This window comes from Recurvomyces mirabilis (genome assembly GCF_035927965.1).
Source record: "Recurvomyces mirabilis strain CCFEE 5264 chromosome Unknown scaffold_26, whole genome shotgun sequence".
NCBI lineage: Eukaryota > Fungi > Ascomycota > Dothideomycetes > Mycosphaerellales > Teratosphaeriaceae > Recurvomyces > Recurvomyces mirabilis.
The window spans coordinates 121837-146335 of NW_027041960.1; the positions used below are offsets into that span (position 1 = coordinate 121837).

The 24499-nt window shown below is 53.3% G+C and overlaps 13 protein-coding genes across 13 annotated transcripts; 7 read left to right on the forward strand and 6 right to left on the reverse strand.

Moving 5' to 3' along the window:
- Positions 1–372: 372 nt before the first annotated feature.
- LTS14_008542 (uncharacterized protein) lies at positions 373–1284 on the reverse strand (the record flags this gene model as incomplete). The annotated part of the gene is made up of 1 exon (XM_064841230.1): positions 373–1284. One exon carries the CDS (start codon positions 1282–1284, stop codon positions 373–375), a length of 912 nt encoding a protein of 303 aa, XP_064691094.1.
- A 409-nt stretch (positions 1285–1693) lies between these two features.
- On the reverse strand, positions 1694–2533 carry LTS14_008543 (uncharacterized protein; the record flags this gene model as incomplete). Its single annotated transcript, XM_064841231.1, has 1 exon — positions 1694–2533. One exon carries the CDS (start codon positions 2531–2533, stop codon positions 1694–1696), a length of 840 nt encoding a protein of 279 aa, XP_064691095.1.
- Positions 2534–3021: 488 nt separating this feature from the next.
- LTS14_008544 (uncharacterized protein) lies at positions 3022–4242 on the reverse strand (the record flags this gene model as incomplete). The annotated part of the gene is made up of 1 exon (XM_064841232.1): positions 3022–4242. One exon carries the CDS (start codon positions 4240–4242, stop codon positions 3022–3024), a length of 1221 nt encoding a protein of 406 aa, XP_064691096.1.
- A 620-nt stretch (positions 4243–4862) lies between these two features.
- QCR7 (Cytochrome b-c1 complex subunit 7) lies at positions 4863–5505 on the forward strand (the record flags this gene model as incomplete). The annotated part of the gene is made up of 4 exons (XM_064841233.1): positions 4863–4978; positions 5074–5182; positions 5241–5294; positions 5368–5505. 4 exons carry the CDS (start codon positions 4863–4865, stop codon positions 5503–5505), a joined length of 417 nt encoding a protein of 138 aa, XP_064691097.1.
- A 540-nt stretch (positions 5506–6045) lies between these two features.
- MAG1 (3-methyladenine DNA glycosylase) lies at positions 6046–7294 on the forward strand (the record flags this gene model as incomplete). Its single annotated transcript, XM_064841234.1, has 2 exons — positions 6046–7187; positions 7255–7294. 2 exons carry the CDS (start codon positions 6046–6048, stop codon positions 7292–7294), a joined length of 1182 nt encoding a protein of 393 aa, XP_064691098.1.
- Positions 7295–7475: 181 nt separating this feature from the next.
- On the forward strand, positions 7476–8423 carry LTS14_008547 (uncharacterized protein; the record flags this gene model as incomplete). The annotated part of the gene is made up of 1 exon (XM_064841235.1): positions 7476–8423. One exon carries the CDS (start codon positions 7476–7478, stop codon positions 8421–8423), a length of 948 nt encoding a protein of 315 aa, XP_064691099.1.
- A 1741-nt stretch (positions 8424–10164) lies between these two features.
- Positions 10165–11479, forward strand: ecm33_2 (cell wall protein Ecm33; the record flags this gene model as incomplete). The annotated part of the gene is made up of 3 exons (XM_064841236.1): positions 10165–10216; positions 10275–11124; positions 11179–11479. 3 exons carry the CDS (start codon positions 10165–10167, stop codon positions 11477–11479), a joined length of 1203 nt encoding a protein of 400 aa, XP_064691100.1.
- A 1753-nt stretch (positions 11480–13232) lies between these two features.
- Positions 13233–13459, reverse strand: LTS14_008549 (uncharacterized protein; the record flags this gene model as incomplete). The annotated part of the gene is made up of 2 exons (XM_064841237.1): positions 13233–13378; positions 13414–13459. 2 exons carry the CDS (start codon positions 13457–13459, stop codon positions 13233–13235), a joined length of 192 nt encoding a protein of 63 aa, XP_064691101.1.
- Positions 13460–13599: 140 nt separating this feature from the next.
- LTS14_008550 (uncharacterized protein) lies at positions 13600–14575 on the forward strand (the record flags this gene model as incomplete). Its single annotated transcript, XM_064841238.1, has 2 exons — positions 13600–13646; positions 13696–14575. The coding sequence occupies 2 exons, from the start codon at positions 13600–13602 to the stop codon at positions 14573–14575; spliced, it is 927 nt and encodes a 308-aa protein (XP_064691102.1).
- A 2665-nt stretch (positions 14576–17240) lies between these two features.
- LTS14_008551 (uncharacterized protein) lies at positions 17241–18701 on the forward strand (the record flags this gene model as incomplete). The annotated part of the gene is made up of 5 exons (XM_064841239.1): positions 17241–17413; positions 17491–18119; positions 18169–18297; positions 18356–18490; positions 18553–18701. The coding sequence occupies 5 exons, from the start codon at positions 17241–17243 to the stop codon at positions 18699–18701; spliced, it is 1215 nt and encodes a 404-aa protein (XP_064691103.1).
- A 1908-nt stretch (positions 18702–20609) lies between these two features.
- Positions 20610–21746, forward strand: LTS14_008552 (uncharacterized protein; the record flags this gene model as incomplete). Its single annotated transcript, XM_064841240.1, has 1 exon — positions 20610–21746. The coding sequence occupies one exon, from the start codon at positions 20610–20612 to the stop codon at positions 21744–21746; it is 1137 nt and encodes a 378-aa protein (XP_064691104.1).
- Positions 21747–21918: 172 nt separating this feature from the next.
- Positions 21919–22878, reverse strand: LTS14_008553 (uncharacterized protein; the record flags this gene model as incomplete). The annotated part of the gene is made up of 2 exons (XM_064841241.1): positions 21919–22673; positions 22866–22878. The coding sequence occupies 2 exons, from the start codon at positions 22876–22878 to the stop codon at positions 21919–21921; spliced, it is 768 nt and encodes a 255-aa protein (XP_064691105.1).
- Positions 22879–22997: 119 nt separating this feature from the next.
- On the reverse strand, positions 22998–24278 carry ARO2 (bifunctional chorismate synthase/riboflavin reductase [NAD(P)H] aro2; the record flags this gene model as incomplete). The annotated part of the gene is made up of 1 exon (XM_064841242.1): positions 22998–24278. One exon carries the CDS (start codon positions 24276–24278, stop codon positions 22998–23000), a length of 1281 nt encoding a protein of 426 aa, XP_064691106.1.
- Positions 24279–24499: the final 221 nt, after the last annotated feature.

Below are 24499 nucleotides of genomic sequence, written 5' to 3' on the forward strand. Positions count from 1 at the left end.
AAACGAAGTTCATGCTCCACTCGGACGCTCCTTCATAGCAACTTCCAAGTTCTGTCACGGCCAGTTTATCTGCAATCCTGCCATTTCTGCATTTCACAGTCTAAAGTAAGCCAGCTTGCTTCAGTATGTCAAGCATAGAAGCAATCAACTTGGATATTCATATCGTAGGATGACTGTCTGCTTGCTCAGTCTCCTGTACAGAGGTCGCATGCAGTACAGACCACGGCATAGCACACGACGCAGCAGCCCCAGGTCAAGACTGTGACGCGTACCCAGTGGAGGCTCGATCTCTGCATCTTGACCCGCAACGCTCGGATACGTATGCCACGCCGATGACAAACCTTCGCATCGTGTTACGGAAGCATTATCGAATCAAGTCAAAACAAAATACATGTCGTGGGTCGACTGAATCAGAATTTCCTCCTCGCCCACCTGTCGGAATGCCCGGAGATCGAGCATCGTGAGCGCACTCCCATCATCCCGATGATCGATCTGATCCAGCAGATACTGCAGCTTCCTCGCCATTGCAGCCGACAGTGCAAGACCCCTTCGTTGGCCGTGATCGAGTTCGCACGAAGATCTCTCCCCTTCTGCACCGCAAAGCGCAACATCAAACTGGGACGAGAAATGGCGACGTGGGCCATGAAGAACTCCTTGCCAAGCAATGACCTTCACAGTCAGGCGTCGGATATGGCGGAGACCATCATTGTTAGCCAGGGCCATCAGAAAGCTGGAGAGGTTGCCGGAGCCTCTGTATTCCCCAGTCGTACGACTGAATTGGTACTCCATCAAGAAGGAGTGACCAGCGTAGAACAGAGGGAGCACTTCTGAGCGCAACTGCTTGCATACTCGAGCTAGCGGTGGCACTGATGGCGTGATGAGTTGGTCAGCAAAGTGCGCCATAGCAGACTCATAGATACTGTTTCTCTGCTCTGCTGGCAGTCCTCGGAAGCGCTCGAACTTGATCTCCCGGTCGACTGCATACAGAACAGTTTCGAGAGCCATCCGCATAGCTCTGGGATCCTTCAGCTGCATGTCGGAATATGTCATTGAGACGTTATGGTCTTTCTTGAACTTGAGGAGCTCAGCAGAGCTGCACTGCTCATAGCAAATCTGATGCGTATCGATCCGCAATGTCATATTGTAAAGAGCGTCGCTACTGGCATGCTTGCTGACCCCATAGCCTGCCCCACGAAGTCGGGCTACCATACGTGTCTTGTCCTCCCGACCTCCTCTAGCTTTCCAGTAGTTGTCATTAGTATTGGTACTTCCGAAGCTGTCCATAATGTCGATTCGGTCCGGTGAGGACCAACCTGTTCGTGAAATCCATTCAGTGTTCGGCTGAGTTGTGAGTGGCACGGAGCGCCAGGTAGAGGAATGTAATGCTCGAAGAACAAGTGGTGTTATATATGGTCTACACCCGTAGCAAATGAATGCTAGCTCACTTCTACACCGGAGTGAGCTTCCAGACATAGACAGTGAGCATATAACGATGTCCAGCGCACTGTAATATAATGTCGAAGTGCCACAGCGACCAAGGGATTTACGCCCGTACTGCCAAGTCTCTCCAATAATGGAAGGTCAATTGTATTCAAGTGTTGGAGTTGGCCGTGAGCTATAGTCATCCTCTGCAGTGTGCCACATTGCCTCATCTCTGCACAGCCCACCGATTTGGCGCCACGTACTAATCACTCTAGTCTTGCCACGTCCTCACGGTGTCTTCGATCATGGTCTTGAACGCCTGAATATCAGCCATACGAAACACGCCACCATCTTGCCGCTTCCCAACCTCGTCGAGCAGAGCTTTGAGGCCGACCCGTAGTTTACATCTGCTGGCCTTATTGAAATGGTTATATAATTCAATGTCTGCTCGATCAGAACCACGACCGGTGCCACCAAGAGAGATGCCCACAGATAGATATCGTAGGCGAAGCTGAAAGCGGCGAAAATATCTCATGGTGTCATTTGCGTCGCTGACCATGAGAAAAATAGCAGACGACGAGGTCATTCTGTATCCTTTCGTCGAGTCGTTGTACGTGTACTTCAGTGTGAAGCACTGCGTGCTGTAGAAAACAGGAAGCACCTCCGTGCGGATCTGTCTGCACGTGCGAGCTAATGGTGGCATGGTCGGATGGTCAAGATCTTCTGGGTAGTCTGCCATGCTGTACTCATATATCTCGATGCGAAGCTCAGGCGGAAGTGCTAGGAGGCGCTCGAACTTCAGGTCTTCGTCGGCTAGGAGGAGGGCGTTGATTAGGAGTGTACGCCTGAATCCAGTCTTCTTCTGATTCTTTGTGAGGACCACATCGAGCTCGCGGGCCTTGACGAACTTTTCGAGGTCTGGAGTGCAGCAAAGGTCGTACCTTAGCAGATGTCGTTCGACTCGCTCAAGCATCGCCACTATCTTGTCTTGAGGTGTGCTTTTTGTGATGGCAACCCCAAAATTCTCGGCAACGTTCTCCAGATATGCTCGATAGCATCTGCTATACCCAATCTCCCGATAGCGGTCGGAAGGGTCTTCTGAGCGTGGCATGTTCAGGCTGCCAATGGAGTGGTTCTTTCGTGACAGACACTAGGTGTAGGCCAATCTCTTATTCAACAGGCTGGAAAGTCACATGATGGATCTGATAGCCCTGCACGTGTGGTATCACGCCTCGACTTCACCGAGGCTGGTTTGCCAGCGCGGTGATGTGATGATCGCTCAAACGGACGGCCCAGTGAAATCGTGCTCGGTTTCCGTTGATTGCTCGTGACACACTATAGCGAACGGCCTAACAGGTAGGACGTGCATGAAGGCTGTTATGCAAATGCTACTGAATGGTTCAACGTACACCGTCACCCATGATATCCCAGGTCAGTGCCCTCACCTGCCATACAATCGCCCATACTCCATAACACCACGCTAAGCCAGCCCGCACCAGCCCGGCCCAGATCTCGGACCATAGGATCAACAGCAATAACGCAGGTCCTCTCCCCCATATCCGTCCTTGCCGAGCACCATTCTTCCAAGCGAAGAACAGCTCATCGCAGCCCATCCCTCTCCATCTCTTGCCCAGTCTCCTGAAGCCTCCCGATAGCCCCCTTGATGCTCTCAAAAGTAAGCATAGTAGTCATAGCCGCCGGAACCGCCCTGATCAAATTCGTGCCCAAGCCCGAGTAGAATGCCTTGCCGCCCTCCTCCTTCAAAATAGTCTTACAGGTTGTGATAACGCCTTTATACTGTGGTTGATATGCCATGCCGTCCGTACTACCGACTAGCTTTCCAGTCTTGGGGAGCGATTGGGCGTGATGGTGCGCATTGGATAACGAGTGGGAGCCAGTACTCTCAGGGTGCAGATTACGGCGCTGGGTTTGCAGACGAGTGCGTATGACTTCGTGCGGGTATGTTGCTGTTGTGGCGCAGACTTTGGAGAGGAAGGTCGCAGCTAGGATGCCCACGGTATTGCGGCCTTCGCTTCCCGCTGCAGCGGGGCTCTCGCCCATTTCGAGACCGGTGAATTGTTGCTTGAAGTACTCGTACAATGGAAATTGGATCGCGACGTGTGTGAGGCCGAGCATGGCTGGTGTCAAGCCGGAATAGAATGCCCGCAGACCTTCAGCTCGGTACATTTTGCGGGCGGCGTCAAGAGTGCTGTTGTAGTTCCAGGAGTTCGAGCGGGCGCCGTCGGTGCCTATGGTAGAGACTTGAGACATCAGGCGGGTCTTGATGACCCAGATGGGATTGGTGGCGAGAGTGCTGCAGGCGCCAGCTGTGACTGAGGCATAGACTCGGGCTAGCCATTTGTCGGTATTGTGCTCGCCATAGCCGTTTTTGTAGAAATACTCGCGACTGCTGTCGTAGACCGCCATGTACACAGCCCACGTTGGCAGATAGCCTAAGAGCATTGGACCTAGCCCTCGGTACAAACCAAGCACGCCGTCTTGTTTTATGATCGTTGCCGCCGTACCTCGCATACCACGGTACGTTTGGCCAGTCTTCGGATCCGCTTGTCCCGGGTGACTGTAGGCGTTCCTACCGGCCTGTAGCTTCGTCTTGATGACATCAAGCGGACAGGTTACTATACCACTGGCCACTCCTGCCACTGCACCCGAGAAGCTGTTCACACCAGCGGAGGATAACCTCGTGCTCCATATTGCTAGCTGTGGATAAGGTGTACTCTGATTGATGATTTGGGTAGTCCTGGTTGGTGTAGTATTTCTTGGGGGTCCATGGTCGTGTGTATCGCCTTCTCCTCCTGTCATCTTCTGCATTGGCCCACCAGGGCTATCGGGCATTTGCTAGCAGGTGCATGCTCGAAGAGTTAGGTGATCGGGACCGTAGGAACTGGTGTGGTTGATGGTTTGGCGTAGTCGTTGTAGTGCACAGGTATCTAACCTTCGTACACGCCGTCCGGTGGCCCCTTCACTGGTCAGACGTCCTTGCCTTCTGCGTCTGGTCTTTGTCCTTTCCTCCGCCCCACCGACTTGCTCACAAATCCTCAATCCACGCTTGCCATGCACTGAGCACGTGCTTACCTTGGATAAGTGTGTGCAGTATGGCTGTCCGAGTTCGGTAGGCACGCCGTTGGTATGGATTTTGCGGTGATTCGTAGCGGTATGTCCTTTGTTTCACTATCGCAAGAAACACTACAATTACGTCTGATGCCGAAGCAAAGAAAGCTCCACCGGCAAGCTCGACTCAAGTGGGGAACCACGCTTTACGTCGGTGCCGCTAGTCCATACCCCTGCCAAAATCAAGATGCTGACATAATGCATATCGGCATTGGCCGCGAACTTCTTGAGCAGGAGCTTGTCAGTCGGAAGAGCTGGGATAGCAACGACGACACTAATCCGTACACACTCCCTACTCACATACCGCTACGATGACGACCCCGAGTCTTGCGCCCTTCATTCAGAAGCGACCATGGTTGATGAATTGGATGCGCCCGTTGAGCAAGTGGTACTTTGATAATGCGGGATACCGCAAGCTGGGATTGAGGTATTGCGGCACCCCATGCTTGAGGGAATGATGGAACGGGAAAGACACTGCATATGGAGGAACAAGACCAGCTGCTAATCGTGGTGGTCTTACAGGGCCGATGACCTGATCCCCGAGGAGAGCGAGACTGTCCAGCTTGCACTCAAACGTCTGCCACCAAAGGAGGCCTACGACCGTGTATTCCGCATGAGAAGAGCTTTCCAGGTACCTGATGCTACAGACTGGATGTGAAAAGAGGTGCATGGACTAACATGGAGGACAGTGCTCGCTTGCCCACCAACTTCTACCACAAGCCGAATGGACAAAGGCAGAGCAGGTATGTCATAGAAGTCGTAGAGGGAACTCAGCGGAACGCCAGGAGACGACATGAGGAACCTAACATATGACAGGACTACCAATATCTAACCCCAATCATCGAGGAGATCGAGGCGGAGGCCTCCGAGCGCGAGGATTTGGAGTCCATGATCATCAAGAAGAAGACAGCCGCGACACGGCAGTCAGGCGACCAGATCGCGGGCAAGCACTGAGTCTCGTGGCTTTGTGACGAGAATGCAGGATTGTATATAGTGCTGGAGTGGCGTCGAATGGAACTCGAGATGAAGCGGCGCTGTGATAGAGATATGTGAGGAGGTAGAGGCGTGTACTACTACAGTGTGTGAACGTCTGTGCCATGTATGAGGCAACATATACACTGCCATGCCGAGGAGTGCAGTAGAAACCTAATGTCAATCATTGCACTATGTCCCAAAACCCCAGCCAGCGAGCACGTGAGTTGGCTCCCTTCACGCGTGAACGTGGCTTGCCAAGCAGGCATCATTGCGCGGAGTCAAAGTAGGCTGACAAACTCTCGTCTCCTTGCCATACTCTCGAAGACGACGTATATGAACAGATATAATCTACGTGAAGACTATAGTAACGAATTATCGAAAGTTGGGAAACAGAGAACCAAGCTGGCACATCTTGCTGCTCGCATTCTGCATCTCCTTAACTGGTCCTCCAGGATCCGGGCATTACCAAGCATATCACTGGCACAAGGACCTTTCGTTTCCAAAGATTTTGCAGTCAACATGTCGTTACGTCGATCTGCTCGCGTCCAGGCCACGGCGTCTACTACTGAAGTTCCCAATGGCCGCATCCCAGAAAAGGCTGCACCAACGAAGAAGCGAGGCCGCAAGATTAAGTCGACCGAGGACATCGCCACCACGACTGTAGCTCAGGATGGCGCTGATGGCGGGTCTGCGCAAGATGCGACTTCAGCTATGCCACCTCCACCCACAACACCAGCCAAGCGTCGAAAGGTGGCAAGCACGCCGACGAAACCACCGCCACTCACACCAACACCATCTGCAATCGGCTTGATGACGAGTAATAGCGTCCTCAGACCCAACTACAGTTCTGGAGACATTGATGATGCTACACCACCACCAGCTGATCGACCAGCTGAACCTCACCATACCAACGCCACGCTTATTACACCGGGCGGTACACAAGCCGTGCCAAGCTACAGCAACTTCGAAGAGGCATCACCGTCAAAAGCCTCAAATAATCCTGCAACAACAACGGAATGTCTCCTAGACGAAGCCATCGCTCACATGATCTCTGTCGATCCCGCTCTGAAATCAGTAACTGAAAAACACCACTGCCGCGTCTTCAGCCCCGAAGGTCTGGCCGAAACGATCGATCCCTTCCGCTCCCTCGCTTCCGGAATCATGGCTCAGCAAGTCTCTGGCGCAGCAGCCAAAAGCATCAAGAACAAATTCATTGGACTCTTTCCTGCTTACGAATGTCCCACCGGCTTTCCTCCTCCCGCACTTGTTGCGAAGACACCACTACCTCGTCTGCGAGAAGCAGGCTTAAGTCAAAGGAAAGCGGAATACATCCAAGGCCTAGCCGAGAAATTCGTGAACGGCGATCTCACGATCGACATGATTATGAACGGGTCAGACGAAGAAGTCATGAAATCGCTCGTCGCTGTCCGTGGATTAGGAGTCTGGAGCGTGGAGATGTTTATGTGTTTCGGGTTGAAACGGATGGATGTTTTCAGTACGGGCGATTTGGGTGTGCAGAGGGGTATGGCGGCTTATATGGGAAGGGATGTGGGTAAGTTGAGGAATAAGGGTGGGAAGTGGAAGTATATGAGTGAGAAGGAGATGGTGGAGATTGCGGAGAAGTTTCGGCCCTGGAGGAGTTTGTTTATGTGGTATATGTGGTATGTTCATCGCCCGCAGAGTTCGACTCCGAAGAGGTTGAAGTGTGCTAACTTTCGCTTGCCATAGGCGCATTGAGGACGTTGACACTGAAGCTATCGAGAGCTGAGCAAGAAACCTGAAACCAGGTCCAGCACCATCACTTGCGTGAGGTCAACCCTCACTCTATATCGGCTCTCTTTCACACCATGGCACGCAAGGAAGTGAATCAGCAGGTTGACATCCAAAATATATATAAGTTTCGGCCCCACCACTCTAGTATGTCTTCACACATACTTCGGCCCGCCAACATGGATCAAGAACTCCGGAAGTTCACTGGCCAGCGTGCTTGTCTAGACCGCTACTGGCGTTTCAGCGGCTACGGAGAGCTTTTAAGCGGTGCACTGAGACGTGAGCTCACAGACAACGGCTGGAAGTCCAGGCCATCTGATGCGAAACATAAACTGGTAGCCATGGCACAAAAGGCCACCTGCGGCCGTATGGATTATTCCAGGTGCACGATGAAGGAGCTCATCCACTTTGCTGACGACCGCGGTATCGATTGGGATGATGCAGAGTCAATGAAGGATATTGTGGCTCTGCTCATGGCCGCTGACGATGTGCGGTCTTTCCATTGTTTCCTGGATCTACCGCCTGAGCTACGGAACATAATATATGGCTGCTACCTGGACAGTATGCCAAGCGAGATCAGCGTCCCTTCCAGACCACCGCTCGCGAAGACATGCAAGCAAGTGGACAAGGAGCTAACTCCACTGTTCCTGTCCGAAAAGGTCATCCGGCTACCATACTACTATGCCGGGGACAGGCACAGGCGAAGGCACACAGTCGGGCTGCTTACAGATAAGTTCTTTCATAGCTGTCTGAAAAACAATGCCAGCCAACTGCGATCCTTCGTTGTTGAGATCCGCCCACGATCAATCACCAAACACGACCTCACAGCTCACCCATTTGCCTGTGCCATCACTATCGAGCGCAAGCCACCAGGAGATGTACCAAGCACGACGTACGTGCTACAGGACATTCGGCTATCATTGCATTATATCCATGATGCTCCGTTGAGGAAGCTGGCCTTTACGAACGCTCTTCGTCACGTACTCAAGAAGCTGGGTGGCAGGAGACTCCAGGTCTCCGATATACACGATGTCAGTAAGACTGCGGAGCGCATTTTTAATTACAATGAGGCCAGGCTGGAGAATCATCTGGCACTGGTGAACAGCACTGCGGGTACTTCGGGGTGACCTGATCTCTTCAAGGACATGGTGGTAAAAAGTGCTTGCTCTATACTGCCTCAATCATATAATGGGTAAGTCGAGTCATCGTGCTTGGCTGGGTGAGGTTCTCGAGCCGAGATAGGCGGGCTTTTGGGAGTGACGAGGGGTGAACACATCTCTTGTGCATGCTTTCATTCTCGAGGCGTGCAAAGCATAGGCTTTGATTGTTGTAAAACAGGTGCAATTCCCTTGTATCATATCTATCTGCGTAATAGTCTTAGCTCGACATTCATCCAGAATGGGACAGATGCATATCCATCTCATAAGTGTACCGCAGAAGCATTGTTGTACCATGAGCACGAGCGGCTTTGACCTGCCTGGACAATAGCAGAGGCCAGGCCTGTATGTTATGTCGTTCGTCTCGTATATCGACCACGGCTGCGCGCGGGAGGTCAATCTTCACATTCAGCCTAGCGTTCGCCACCTGCATATGCACGCGATTATGCAGCACGGCAAGGCGGGTCAGACCTCAAAAGTCCAGAGTCGCAAGCAAACTATATATTCCAGTCGTCAGGAGCAAGCCCGCGGACGGATATCCTGGCGTGAGCTTGATGGACTGCTTGCCACTGTTCAGAGTTGGAGCGAAGTGGTCTCCTCGGTCCGGAGCATGCGACGCTTCCCCACCAAGCAAGTCGCCACCGCCACCGTAGCTGCCAAAAGCATGAGCACGCGAGCGACTGCTACACCAGTGTGTATGCACACAGTGCTGTTAACGAGAGCATAGCTTTCGACGACAACATTTCATCGGACAAACGGCGATCACAAGTTTATAGCGTCCCGTCCTGTCAATTGCCAATCTAAAATGTCTGGAGAGATGAGTGGCTGCCAGGGTAGCGCCGCTCACAATTCTGCCGAAACGACAGACGAAGGCTTCAAGCCTGCCGATAGCAACCAAGGCCGATGATCAAAGATACAAGCGTCGTCTGTGCAGTCAACTAGCCGCCAACGGTGTAATGTCTCGAGCGAGTCTAGACGAAGCGGAAGGAGTCACGGGTGTGACTTGATGACTTGTGGGTGTTGCTTCGGCGTTGGGGTTTCGGGAGGGAAGGGAGAGATGCTGGATTGCGTGGACCATCAGACTTTCTCCATCGATTTTATGCACTGTACAGTATAGCAGAGCTTCATGCATGCGCCACTGGTTGCTCGGGCGAGGAGCCTTCTTGGCTGCACGATAGATGTTCGCTGCAGCCAATAAATCAAGTTCGCGGCCTCTGATCCTAGTTTCAAGTGGCCTCGAATGTGCAGCTAGTGCTCCCCCAAGCAGCCTAGCGGCGACGCGGCCATAGCTCACGCATTTCTCAACCCTCCTCCCTTTTCCCTGCTGGCCGGCCACTTCCTCAAAGCCATTGCCTTCTGCTCCCGTGTCTGCAACAGCCACACGGTGAATAACTTATTACTTCCTTCACTCACGCACCTTCTTTCGCTAGGTCGTGACACTTGGGGGCTTGCTTGCACTTCAGGCACATAACAAACGACCGAGCTTCTCTGGTAAACATCGATTTCCCAGCGACACGCGGCCGTCCATTGATTAGTCCACACACATCGGACTTCTTGTGCAGTAGCTTTTAATATTCCAAGGTACGTCCAACCACCACAACAGACATCACCCGCGGCACCAAGCACGTTCTCCGTCCTTCAATACCATCAAGCTTCATCAAACCATCTAGCTGACAGAGACACCTACAGTTATTGGAACCACACACACACAATGGCAGCCAGATATATCGTGCCAGCATTGGCCATCGTCGGCTCAGCAGCGGGTGAGTCAAGAGCACTGTCTTGATGGTTATCAGCACAGTATACTGATGCGTTATGCAGCGCAATCATCATGCAGTGTCTCCGGGACCACCACAATCCAAAGTCAAGGTGACGCGACCGCGCTCGCAGCTTGCCAAACCTTCACCGGCTCCATTGCCATTGCAAGTACCGCCGTCAACCAGATCGCCCTTGATGGCATCCAGAGAATATCGGGCAGCTTGATTGCGAACAACGTGACCCAGGTGACCGCCCTCTCCGGCTCTAGCTTGACCCAGATCGACGATTCCTTCATGCTCAATGGCTTGACCATCCTTACATCACTCAACTTCCCAAGACTGGAGGCAGTGGACACGATCGATTGGGAGGCACTCCCAGCGCTGCAAGGTCTGTCATTCACCACTGGCGTGCAACAGGCCAGTCAAGTATCTATCCAGAACACCCAACTCCAGAGCCTCAGCGGTATCAACCTCCAGATCGTGCAGCAGATGACCATCGCCAACAACCCATACCTCAACGAGATCAACATGCAGCTCGGTAACATCTCCCAGTCCCTCATCCTCGAGGCCAACGGTCGCAATGTCAGCGCTACCTTCCCGAACTTGGAGTGGGCCTTTAACATGACCTTCCGCAACGTGTCGCAAGTGAGCATTCCATCGCTCGCCTCTATCAACGGCTCGATGGGCTTCTACGCCAACTTCTTCTCGAGCTTGGCTGCACCCAACCTTACCTCCATTGGTCAGACCCTCTCGTTCGTCAGCAACGAGGCCTTGACCAACTTGAGCTTCCCTGAGCTCACCACTGTTGGTGGTGGTCTGCAGGTTGCCAACAACACCGATCTCCAGACCATCAACGGCTTCTCTGCCTTGAAGACTGTCGGTGGCGCTTTGGATTTCAACGGAAACTTCACTGAGTGAGTAACTTACCAACTCGTTTTGTGAAGTACCACGTCCTAATTATCTTATAGGGTTGATCTCCCAGCCATCTCCGATATCCGTGGTGCGTTCAACCTCCAGTCCGCTGGCGACATCAGCAATGCTTGCAACCACTTCAAGCCTCTGTCCGGCTCCAACAACGTCATCAAGGGTACCTACACCTGCTCCGGCGGCGAATCGCACCCGGGCGGTACTGGCACCTTGAGCCCCGGCACGAACACCGGCAGCAGCTCCTCTTCCTCCTCTTCCGCCAAGAGCTCAGCCAACAGCTTGTACATCTCTGGCACGACCGGCCTAATCGGTGTCGTGGCTGCGATCTTTGGTATGCTTTAAGTGTAAGCGTGGCCTGGATTTGGAGGACTGTAGTATTTGGAAAAGCATAGCAAAGGCGGAGGTACATGACTATCCTTTTTGCCCTCTCTCGGCAAACCCGCAAGGCGTTTTAGACTGTGTGCACGGTATTTTGGTGTGGAGTGTCAATGGAAGCGATATTCACGCATTGCATATGCATAGACTAATTGTAGCTTTTACACACATCACACGATCAGATATCATATCACCTCTATTCATTCGTTCTTTCGACGGCCTCTGCATACACAACGACGTGCGCATGGTGGATTGCTGTGGTCTGGTTTTATGGATAGCAGGGCGTGCATTGTGGTTGGAGCCTGTCAAGATGTTCAGAGCGGTGAGTAATGTGGCTGCTTGGTCAGTGTTGTTCATAGCGATTGTAATGAGATGGGTTGATCACATTGCTTCTTGCAGGTGGAAAGTAGTGCTACCTTTGGCGGGACGTCGTCTGGATTTTGCACGGCGGCCTAGTCTCTTCGTCCTGGTCGCATCGCCCCGGTCGGTACATCGTCCTGGTTTGAATGCCGTGGTACCTTCGGCTGGACTCCGAAATCATCGTGGTCGTATGTCTCGTGGTCGTCCATTCGTGGAGAAATTCTTGTGCAAAGGTGACAATCATGCATGAACAGGCCATAGTAGCGCGGCAGCCGAAGGTCCGCATGGCGCGGCGCCGCCGGCAACTGGATTTCTGCATTGGCTTACCAGATCTTCGACGACGTGCAATGCATCACTTCACATTATTCGAACGAGGACTTTTCCGTAACCAGGTTCTGAATGGCATCGATGTGGGGGTAGAATGCCAGAAGCTGCTTTTGGCGGTACCCGGATCTTGTCACACTCTTCAGCAGCGTGTAGTGCGGCTGCCCGAATCTTGCATGAGAAGGTTGGCTGCGTTGCCGGCCCAGTGTACACTGCCGACCACACCTCATGCGGCTCAAATTCTCTATTCGCGAAACTTCGACACTGCATCACTGGACACTTTCTCGGCGTGGTTGGAAGTGGAGTCTGAACCACGAGCATCTCTGCAGACGTGCATCAGTATCAACCACGTCGTCGTCCCTGCAGCTTGCAGAACTCCTCAACGGCGGCTAGAGCGTCAGTTCACATACTGCTCGGAGGACCTGTTACACAGCATCGACAACGCCGTTTGGGACTAAGATGCCACTCTGCCGCAAATGAGGTGGCGCCTATCTTTTCGCTCTAGATGGCGTGAAGAAGCCTTCCGCGCTTGTTTACCATCTGTCACTACTTTTATGGTTTACAGGGCTCACGGCTGCTGACATCTGAACCTTAGAAGACTACGCATATGACATGCGGAACTACCGCAGCTGTCACTTTCTCCACGAACGCAGCTGTCCGGCTAAATGGGAGATGAGCACAACACCTTGTACTCCCATCTAGAATATCTTCATAGCACTGGCTGTACTGTTGAGCACTCTGTGCCACTACGGCCACCCTTGCTACAACTGGCGGTCAGTGGCTTCCATCTTGTGGACATGCATGTTTGGTGCTGTGGCCGATCAAGTCATGATGGCGCCGCTGCAATAGCGGGGCGGGGAAGCGCAATGACAGCGCCAACTCCCCACACATAAGCAAGGGGTTCTAGCAATCGAAGCCCAACATAGACGTGATAGGAAGGCTGTCATTCTGCGACGTTTCGGTTTGCCATCACGGCGCGGGCTTGCTTCAGCATCATTACTTCTTCTGGCGCTCTGAGAGAGTATCCACTTGCCACCTACAGGCCTTCTCCTGGCTCTCGATCATCCCATCGTTGACGCACCTGCACCGGGCCATCTCCGCCGAACCAGACTCGATCTCGAACAACCTCATCTTGCACAAAGGTGGAGTGCATGTTGTTGACAATGTCGATTGGAGCATTATCTGTCTCGAAGCATAAGTATGGCCGTTCCTGTCACCTCGAACCTTCTTCTCCACCCACAATCCACCACTCTTCTTCTTCATTGTTGTGCTTTCTTGGCTTACTGCACGTGTCGGCACTATTTTGTTTGGCTTCTGCTTGGTCATTGCCTTTTGCCAAATTGCATACTGTATCCGATCACTTCTTGACCTACAAAAGCACCATTGGACACTTTACCCTCAACATGACAGGGTCAGGCGCTATGAGGCTCAGGCATCCGAATGAGAACACGTCAGTCTGCCATCTCTGCCTACTCCGCAATTAGCTGATAAATGGCTAGGTTGCCACCTATCAGACAACTAGGACTTCCGGAACATTGCTTCAGGCCGCTCGAGACAAAGGTGTTGGCCTACAGAGACCGAAACGTCTTCCCTCATTCTCCAGCGCAGAGTGATGAGTCTGACTCGCCGACGATGTCGACAGAGTCTACTGTACGCCAACGACCCAGAACTGTCAAGCGAAGGTCTCAAGCAGTCGTGTCAGGAGTCGACCATCCATCAAAACGATCCTGCTCAGTGTCCACTTCCACCACGGATGACAATGAGGATTCGACCGACACAAGATCTCACCACAATTCAGCCCCTCAAAGACCTGCTCCCAAGGTCATCAAGGAGCGCGAAAACAGGGACCGCACGGCGGAGATGTTGTACTGCGTCGAGGACGCTTCTCGCTGGCTCTTCGAACTGGATATGATACCCGCGGAACACGCCAAGGCGCAGACAGCTAGCAACGGATGCAATTCTGGCTTACCGTATGACAAGAAGACGATCACGCATTTCGTCTTGGCGGATTGGATCAGTGACCGCGTTGCCGAGCTCGAAGCTGCCGAAGAGCTTGATGCAATCGACGAGCTACGTACTGGTCGACCCACGACAGCACATGTAGACGCTTGCAAGGACAGCAAGCGCGCCACTTTCCAGGCTCTGGCTCATGATGATGATGTGTACACCAATACCGTCTTCGCCATTGACGACCCAAGCGATCGTTGCAGTCGCGGTCCTAAGAAGAGATCTTGCGCGACCCATCCGGGTTCTCCAGATGCCAGAGACTGGCGAGATTGCCGGTATAAGCGTGTGGTCTCCCGAGTGACTGCGAGACATGAGGCTGGCGTAGCCAAGATGCGTGCTCGTATGGGACTGAGCCAAAGGGTTGGTAGTTGATGGGTTCGACGCGAAGCTGGGACGACAAAGATCAACCCGAATCACGACTTTCTGGGCGGCTGGTGGTGTGTGCAGCGACTTTAGCGAGCGAGCTTCTGGAATTTGGCAGAGGCTGTCTGAGCGAGTTCATGGCATGCGCGTTATATGGCGGCATACTACATGGTCAGGATGACGGTTTTGCATTTTGACGAACATAACGAGCACTTTCGGTTGTTTCTTTGGTCAGCCGGCTTTGGGCTTCAGGGTTTGGGTGGAGACAGCATGGCATTGATTTTCTGAGCGAACATTGTACTTCGAGAGGTGGCGCCGCTTTTGGACGGTTTACGAGGATATGGTTATGGCAAGATCATGAGACTGAGAAGGCGGCGCCTGAGGGCTCACGTAGATAATGTGTGATGAGTACAACACGGAAAAATTGCATTGGTAACCACTTTTTGCTTTCTACACGTATCGAGCAAGCGAATATCAGGTGGAGTCGATCTTTAGCCGACAGAGCAGCGTACTCATGGAAACGTAACGATCGAACCAGGATGTATGTGCCGATGACACGATCGTGCTCGCGCAAAAAGCGACGTCCCTCGTGCCTCGTACAGAATGTCACTACACGCACTCTCGGCGAAGCGAGCGAAGGACTGCAGCAGGTAGCATCGGAGAGAGGTTCTGTCTGCACTGCTGGAGAGTAAGATCAGTGACTCCTTGCATGAGCCGAGCTCGAGATTTCCCAGATACGGTCAAATGTCCACGATTGGGCAGCAAAGGTTTCGAATCACCGGTTCATTCTGTAATGGAGTGATACCGGGGTCGGTGCGCAAGCCCTAATGTTGTTCCTTGTTTCGTCGACCAGGACGTCGTATCGACATGTCAGCGGCACACGCGTGCAGTCCATTGGGAGGAACAATTAGAGCCACGTGCCGGGTATGTGGAGATCCCTCAAGAAAACGGTGTCTGTACACGTACTCAACGTGAGCTGCAGGTAGCTGCATCATGTAGCATTGTGTTTGACATCTGTCAGGACTGTTCGATAAGGACGATCATCTTGCGGCGCCTGAGTCTACCCATGCTGTACGAAGACTTGTAACATCCAGCGAGGACGATTCGGATGACCGGGCCACTTCATTCGTTACAGATGAGTGTGTTATGTGGTTGATCAGCTGGGTGCGCTACCGTCGCTACTCATTATTAGCCGCCGAGCCCATGCAATTCCAACCAGGTTATTTTCACAAAATCTTCAGGCAATCTGTAAGCCTGGAAATTTCACGTCAAGCTGACGCCTCGAGCCAAAGCTAAAGCTGGGTATGTTGACCTCGACATTGATCGATCTTCTCCACATGCAGTGGCAGCGATATCGATCAATGCGTCAATGTGAGATTGCTGTGCCCATCCGGGGCATATTGAAAGGCGACGTTGCGGCCGGCTTCGGATAAGCCCGCTGACAGGCTTGACGGCGCAGGTAGCCTTTGGTACACGCTACTCTAGTACGTAGGTCCGCTGCCGCGAAGGTCGACTAATGCAAACCATATAACGGCTATGGCAGCCGCGTGCATGGGTTCCGACTGGGCTCATGCCTTGTCATGTATCCCCATACAGGGAACAGGCATGAGGTGATCTCGTTCACCCACGCAAACGGCTGAGAACTGGAGAAGATTGCCGAGCCGCTGCTGCAGAGTATGGTTCCTGCGAACTCAGGACTGGAGCCGGCTTCATGTAGCCGCCCAATGCAGAAGAAAGCGGGTTCGTGCTTGAATATCAACCAGATGTCTTGAAGGCCGAGCTTCAGCGAGCAAGATGAAATGAGTCGTGGAGGCCACTAATGCATGTGTGCCGATGTCTGCCTCATCCAGTGCTTTTAAGCCACGTTAGGCAGAGAGTCCATCAGAGACCTATGGCACAAGACGTATATATGGAGGTTTGGAGTATCTGCTTGGGGCGTACTGCGGCCTAAGCCAACAAGATCGCTACTATGGTTCCGCAATCACGAGTGAAGTCAGTCACAAACGTCCAGGTTAGAGTAAGATTTCCGCAACCCCATCAGGCGCTTACTCGCTACCGATCTGATGTGTCGTTTGGGCGCGTGGTACATCGGATCGCTACTGATGGGCGCCACCAAATCGTCGAAAGCGGAAATGTGACAGGTCTCGTGGCTTGTGCTCCGTCAATAGGGACTGCATGGAGGGCAGTCCAGTATCATCCGGCCAGCCTCCGCTATTCGCCAGCTGCTCCCATAGGTAGCATACTGTGGTTGCATACTGTATGTAGTCATTGACCATGGTTGATGCAGCATGTGTGCTAGACTGAAGAGCTGTGAGTGAGGTTGAAGTCGCTAGCGCGCCCACATCCCGCGCCAAGCTCTTCTTCCCGTTCCCGTTCAGGCTGACAGGGCAAGGGCTGGTGGCAGGTGCAGTAGCTTCGACTCGTACTTTGAACCCCGTATCACTTACGTGCTCACGCAAAGCAAACCATACACAACTCGCCTAGCACACCACCACGCTCGCTCACATCGCCTTCTGCCGCCACTGATTTATCCCTGCCTGACTCCGCGCACTCTCCGACATCGCCGTCCATCGAGCCTCTGGCCGCAGCAGACAAGGTGGCGCACAAGCTGGACGCAGAGGCGGACCACAATCCGTTGAACGCCGACGGGCGTATATTTTCCTCGACGAACAACATGCTGCTGCCCAAGGGCGGAGTCACGTGGAAGTCGGCGACGTCTCGACTACCGCCGAGCCGGGCGATATGGAATTACGTTGCGCGCACGCGGTTTTTGCTGGTGGTTGCTTTGATTGGGATAGTAATATTAATATGGGATGGCGTGAGTGGGACCGCTGGTGATATACAAAGGTGAGTGATAGAGACCCATACAGCCCTGGTGAAGTGGCTGTAGGTGTGAGTATGTACTGACGGTGGAGCAATGGCAGGTTCTACTGCTTCGGCCCGGCGAAATCGCCCATGCACATGAGCCCGAACGAACAAGCAGAATGGGCGGGGCATCTACAGACACCTGTCATTTTCAATCATCACACACCGGTCGAGGTCAACCACACAAGCATACAACGGGTGGATTTGAATGGGATAGCCTCCACGCCAAAAGCGGTCATAAACGAGGAGCGCGTACTGATCCTCACGCCTCTGCGAAATGCTGCGCCATATATTGAGCAGCACTTTGACCTGCTCTCCGCACTCACATACCCACACAACCTGATCGATCTGGCTTTTCTGGTCGGTGACAGCACAGATGACACGCTGGCCGTGCTTGCCATGGAGCTGGAACGAGTGCAGTCACGGACAGACAAGATTCCCTTCAACAGTGCCATGATTGTGGAGAAGGACTTTGGTGCTATCGTTGGTATGGATGTGGAGAACAGACATGGTTTTGCAATGCAAGGACCACGGCGTAAGATGATGGGCAAGGCCAGGAATTACTTGCTTTCGGCCGCTCTCAAGCCAGAGCACAGCTGGGTGTATTGGCGGGATGTGGATATCAAGGACAGCCCGACCAAGATCATCGAGGACTTCGTGGCGCATGATAGAGATGTTCTGGTGCCGAGTAGGTCAAGTCAAAAATGCAGATGGGCACAAAGATTGACATGTGACAGATATCTGGTTCCATCGTTACAAGGACGGAGAAGACATCGAAGGCCGATTCGATTACAATTCTTGGCAGGAGTCGGATGCTGGTCGCAAACTCGCAGCTGGCCTTGATAAGGATATTGTGCTTGCAGAAGGTACGTCTGACATGGACTCCAGTGGAGCTACCCGACTATGTGCTAACACTTCGAGCAGGCTACAAGGAGTACAAAACAGAGCGGACGTATATGGCTCGCATGGGCAACTGGCGAGATAACAAGGATGTGGAGATCCCACTTGACGGGATAGGTGGCGTCAACATCCTGGTCAAGGCGGATGTTCATCGGTCAGGTGCGTGCTCAAGCTCACGACCTCCATTTATTGTGCTCTGCTATACTGACAGTAACGCGCAGGGATCAATTTCCCGGCCTACGCTTTCGAGAACCAGGCCGAGACAGAAGGCTTTGCCAAGATGGCGAAACGTGCTGGCTACGGCGTGTACGGTCTGCCGAACTATGTGGTCTGGCATATTGACACAGACGAGAAGCCCGGAAATGCGTAGATGACCTTCGACTCCTACTTCTATAGCCTTTACGATGGAGGAACTTTCGTCATCGTCCTGGTTGGCTTGGAGGTGCAGCGCGCATCACCGGCCGGATTTCAGCCCGCCAGGACGAGAATGCTCACCTCTCGCATCCCATTCTCTCTCGGACCTTGGCGTGGCGTTTGTTGGAGTAGAGATTTTTGTCTGATAGAATAATCATGGACAAAAGGGGTGTATATTATTTTGCTCATAGATGAAATGCTGATATGTCATACATCCAGTCATTCCTGTGCACATCACTACTACTTTGTTCTGGCATCAATTCATGTAGACACAATCGAGGCGTGCACGATTGAGCGCGAAAACGGATGCGCTATACCCTGGTCTGCCCTTTGCCTCCTTCGTGTTTGGTCGCACTACATTCTACGCTTCGCTCGGTGGCCAAGACGAGGCGAAGTCTGGTCAAGGAGAATATTACTGGATACACAACTCATCTTCTCGCGCTGGGCAGCAAACAAATGTTTGCCATGCGCTTCTCGTCCCACACAGGGCTGGCCAGCTCACGCTCCAAACTGACTCTCACATATACAAGGTACCTGTCGCGTCCGAGTATTAGTTCGTTCTCGCCCTCGGAAGTTACCACGAGCAGATTCATCCGGACCGCGGCAAGGAGTCGGACGAACTCAGGACTCGTTCAAGGGGTAATGATCCTGACAACCAACAGTTGGCGTGTAGTGAGATGACGAGGTCGCGAGACTGGCATGCGAGGTTCGACAGGATGATGCATGTACGAGCGACATGGCACGAGGCACGGATGGCGTATACCATGGGGTTGAGTATCGTATTTGCTGGCGGAGTGGCAGAGTGCTCTGTACTGTTAGTGCGTGACACGGCGGAGAACGCGGACTGTTCTAGAAGGGCCAACACGCGTCCGTTGAGCTCCTGAGCACCAGGTGTTTGCTCATTCCATCCTGGACTCCTCAAACATGCTGAGGTCGAAGATCCTGCCGTTAATTGGCCATGATGAAAATCAGATGCAACGCCACAGTCAACATGTCGAGCTGCTGGTAGCACCGTAGAGGGGCGCAATCATCGACCCTCGCTGCGTCTGTTCGGCTTTGCTTACACGCCATCAAGTCTACTGCAAGACAGAATGAGACTTTCACTGCATGTTCTCGCGGAAAGTCTCTCGATGGCCTCTCAGCCATCTAACCACTTAGCCTCGTGAACAACACCAATCTGTCCAATGCCAAAAGGCCCTCACGACTTTGAAGCAGAATTGACGCAGACTCCTGACACAAGGAGGAAGGCCAGACCATGCAGCGCTCGACTGCGTAGTGGGTATACAACTACTGGTAGGAAGGACTGCCGTGCCCGTGAGATCCAGCGCATATCGTGCAGTGCGTTGGCGATCTCATCTGAGTCCGATGCCAGAGCCCGATGATTTATAAGTAAAAGTCTTACTTTAGTGGCCAACATATGGCAAGTCTCTCGCGCAGGCGCTGGCACATATACCTCGATAGACGGAGATATTACAATGAAGGACCGAGCCGTTCTAGAGAGAGGCATATTGATGCCGTAGGTAGCAGCAGGAAGATGCGTTATGATAGTCCAACAGCTTGCTTTCGTCCCTGCCCCTGCCCCGCAGGATCAACCCAGCTCTCCGCACGAAAGTTCAACAGCGCCGCACCATGATGTCAACAATGATGTCGGCCGCTGCATTCGTCCTGCATCAGTAGCTTATATCCACGACATCCTCAGCTTTGTAGTTCAGGATGAACGGCAGATCGACCAGCCAGGAAGGTGAAGACGAGCCCCGCCGCGAACCCATTGCACAACGTCACTGCAATAGAATGGATCAAAGGTAGAGTACTTCTATGCTTTCGAATCCTGTCTCTGTACCGTCTCTGTTCACCATCAAGCAAGATGAAGTGGACACGATCACTACCCAACCTGTGTGCTTTGGTGCTGACAGCAAGCCTATCGTCTTCTTATATTTACCAAGGTCCGGAGGATCTACGAATACAGACGGCACTTACGCTCCAAAATCCTAGCAATGGCGTAAGCACAACACCAGAAGGACGTCTGTTCGTCCTCTTCGCCCGTGTCGACGGCTCGAAGGGCCCACAAGTAGTCGAATACAACACTATAATCAACACGAGCGTGCCATATCCCAACGCAGAATGGAACAACTACACCACTGGAAAAGACCCGGCGACACATCTAGTCCGCACGAACTCTCAACGTATCGGTCCTGAAGATCTTCTCTGGCTTGTCGACACCGGCTCGCCTGCCTTCGGCGCCCCAGTCATCTTCCCCAATGGACCTAAACTCGTCTCAGTAAACCTCACCACAAACCAAGTCCAAAGAGTCTACAGCATGGGCAACGCCACACTCTCCTCCAGTCTCCTCGACGACGTCCGCTTCAACCCCGCCTCAAACAAAGCCTACCTCACCGACGCCGGCGCACCGGCAATCATCATCCTCGACCTCTGCACCGGCGCCACAGTCCGAGTCCTAGTGGACGACGCAAGCACAAGCGCCTACATGCCCGTGTCAGCCGAAGGAAACCTCCTCCATGCCTCCGGAGGAATGTTCGAGCACATCTACGCCGATCAGCACGAAGTCTCGCCAGATGGGAAGTACTACTACTACCAGCCCTCGAACGGCGGAATGTCTCTGATTCCAACTGCTGCGTTGGACGCAGCATTCTACAATTCCTCCATGGCACAAGTCCTGTCCGATTACCGGGAGCCGTTCGCCTTGACGCCGAGCACGGGCGGCACAGCGATCGATGCCGAAGGCAATATTTACAGTAGCGATACTGATAATCAGAGTATTCTCAAGATTTACCCTAACGGCACTAAAACACTGCTCTGTCAGGATCCGAGGTTGCTGTGGGTTGATGCGATGTGGATTGATACGCAGAAGAGGCTGTGGATGCCGGCGGCGCAGCTGAATAGAGGTCAGCCGTTCAATAATGGGACAAGCTATGTTGTGCCGCCTTTGCATGTGTTTACGATCGATATCGGCGTTGGTCCTAGCCTGATCGATCATGCTTGATCTGTCAAAGGCTAGGTTGAAATGCGGAACTGGGTCGAGGTTTGGCAAAGCCCAGCTCCTATTAGACATTACGTTATTACCTTATCAGTAGCTCATATGTACAATGTAAAGCCCGAACAAGCCATCCACATCCACTCCCCGCTCCCTTTCATCACACCACAGCACCACGACCTCACTTCTTCCCCCGCTTCCCAGCAATCTTCGACCCACCATTCTCTATCTCGCTGCCCTTCAATTCTGCCTCCTCTGAACTGCGCTTCCGGGACAATCGAGGCGATCTCCTTGGACCCGGACTGATTGGCGGACCTGCGTCCACGAAAGTCTCTTTGTAGTCATCCCGGTGCACAGCGGCACCCTCTGAACGCTCAGTACCCGCAGCAGCTACGGCTGCATCTTTGGCGCTCTCTTGGGGGTTCTGCACAGGAGTCGGTTTCTGGCTTGATGCGTTGTCGTCCTTAGTCAGCGTCTTTGGCTTCGTGCCTGGGCCGTGGTTGTCGTCAGGAAGTTCCTTGTCATCTGTTTTGTCTGGGCCATGGCTACCATGAGCATTAGCAACAGCAGGACGTGGCATCTGTGCTGCTGGAGCGGCAGCAAGTGCACCAACGTGCGGGTTGGCTGCAGGACCGTGAGGAGCTGGAGCATCCCGCGGCCGATGAGGGTCCCTATCGTGCAGTTTGCTGGTATGGGTACCGATAGCTTTGATGCGATCGCCAATGAGGAGATTCGGCTTGTAAGGCTCTGGCCGCTTGCAGTATCCGCAACTGCTGAACGGGCAACAGGTGTTGTTGTGCATGATGTGCTGCGCTTGTGATTGTCTTGTTGGTCGCGGGTGCGTGGGACGGAGATGCTTGTAGAGATGTGGTTTGAATCGGTATGTAATGAAATGTAGCTGTATTGTCGCCTTTCGTAAGTTGATCTGAGGCCTGCCTGCAAGGGAAAGAGAAGGGAATAGGAGGAGAGATGGAGACATACTTGTATCTTGCTTTTCACCTGACAGAAGCCTTCTGACAAGATATGAGCACAAAGAAGGAACGGAAGATGTGAGACTGTGAACACCCCCATCTTTCTTCTCAACAGCTCCTGATTCGGGATGCTGTCTCGCATTACCTCTATACATACCTGCGTCAGCCATACCCAGACGCCAACGCTGTACATAGTCCCAAACAACTCCATCCATGCCCTGCTTTTGCCACCCCGGACCCATCCATGCAGCCCACACCCAGACAACGGAGTCTCACCGCCACGATAAAATCATTGCCGCCCATTCATAAGCGTGCTAGCCGACTCCCCCACCGGCACCGTCTGCGGCAAGACCGGCAACAAACTCCTCGCGCTCTGCCTCGCCGACTGCGCCATCACAGCATCCATTACCACCAACGCCGCCATGGCCTCCACAATCGGCACCGCGCGCGGAATCACACACGGATCATGTCTCCCCTTCGCCTGCAGCGTGCCCTCCGTCTCATCATACCCCGTCGTCTGCTGCGCCTGGCCGATAGTAGCCGGGGGTTTGAACCCGACGTTGAAGTAGATATGTGCACCGTTCGTGATCCCACCCTGTATACCACCGGAATTGTTCGTTTTGGTCGTGAGGCGCGGTCGGCGCGAGCGCTGTTCGGGGGTGAGTTGTGCGATGCCGTTTGCCTCCGCAGGCGTGACGGCGGGCGCCTTGACAAAGGCATCGTTGTGGGTGGAGCCAGGGACCTCGCACCCACCGAAGCCACTGCCGATCTCGAAACCTTTCGTCGCGGGGATGGAAAGCATAGCGTGACCCAACATCGCCTCCAACTTATCGAAACACGGCTCCCCTAACCCAGAAGGACAATTCCGTATGACACATGTCACGACCCCCCCAATACTATCCTGTTTATCCCGAAACTCGGCAATTACCTCCTCCATCCTCTTACACACCGTACTGTCCGGACACCGCACCGGCAAAAACTCATCCACCCTCTCCCTCGTGACCCCGTCGATCAACTCCAAAAAGGCCGGATTATTCGCCGCAGTCGGATGCTCCCTCGTAGGCGGGAACAGAAACTCCGACCCCACACTCGACGTGAACGCCACAATCTCCACCCCATGCGCAACCCTCAAGTACTTCTCGGCGATAGCCCCCGCCGCTACTCGTCCAATCGTCTCGCGCGCACTACTCCGCCCCCCGCCCGACGAAGCCTTGACGCCGTACTTTTCCAGATACGTCCAATCGGCGTGCGAAGGCCGGGGGAAAGCATCGATATTCTTGCCTCCGCCTCCATAATCCTTGGGTCGTTGGTCCTCATTCATTACTCTCAACGCAATGGGTGAACCCAACGTCACGCCAAATTCCGTCCCGGCCTCAATAGCCACTCGATCTTTCTCATCGCGCGGGGTAGTGAGAGCAGATTGACCCGGTCGTCGCCGTGTCATTTGGGGCTGGATATCGGATTCCGTGAGTTGAAGACCGGACGGGCAACCGTCGACGATGCAGCCGACGCTGCGGCCGTGGGACTCGCCATAGGTTGACACGCGGAAGTATTGGCCGAAGGTCGACATTTCTCGTGTATGGTGTAGTGTGTTTTGGGGAAAGCGAGTGTAGGGTGTAGAGGGTGGTATGATCTCTTAAGAGGCAGACCAATGGCTCATGAAATGACTCGAACTCGACATTCTAGAACTTTTTAGCCTGAGAGCTCGAAGCTCGAAGGTGCCAAGGCCGATATCGCTCACAGCGTGCCTGCCGTGGATACACATGATAGAACAGATGGTTGTCGATGAAT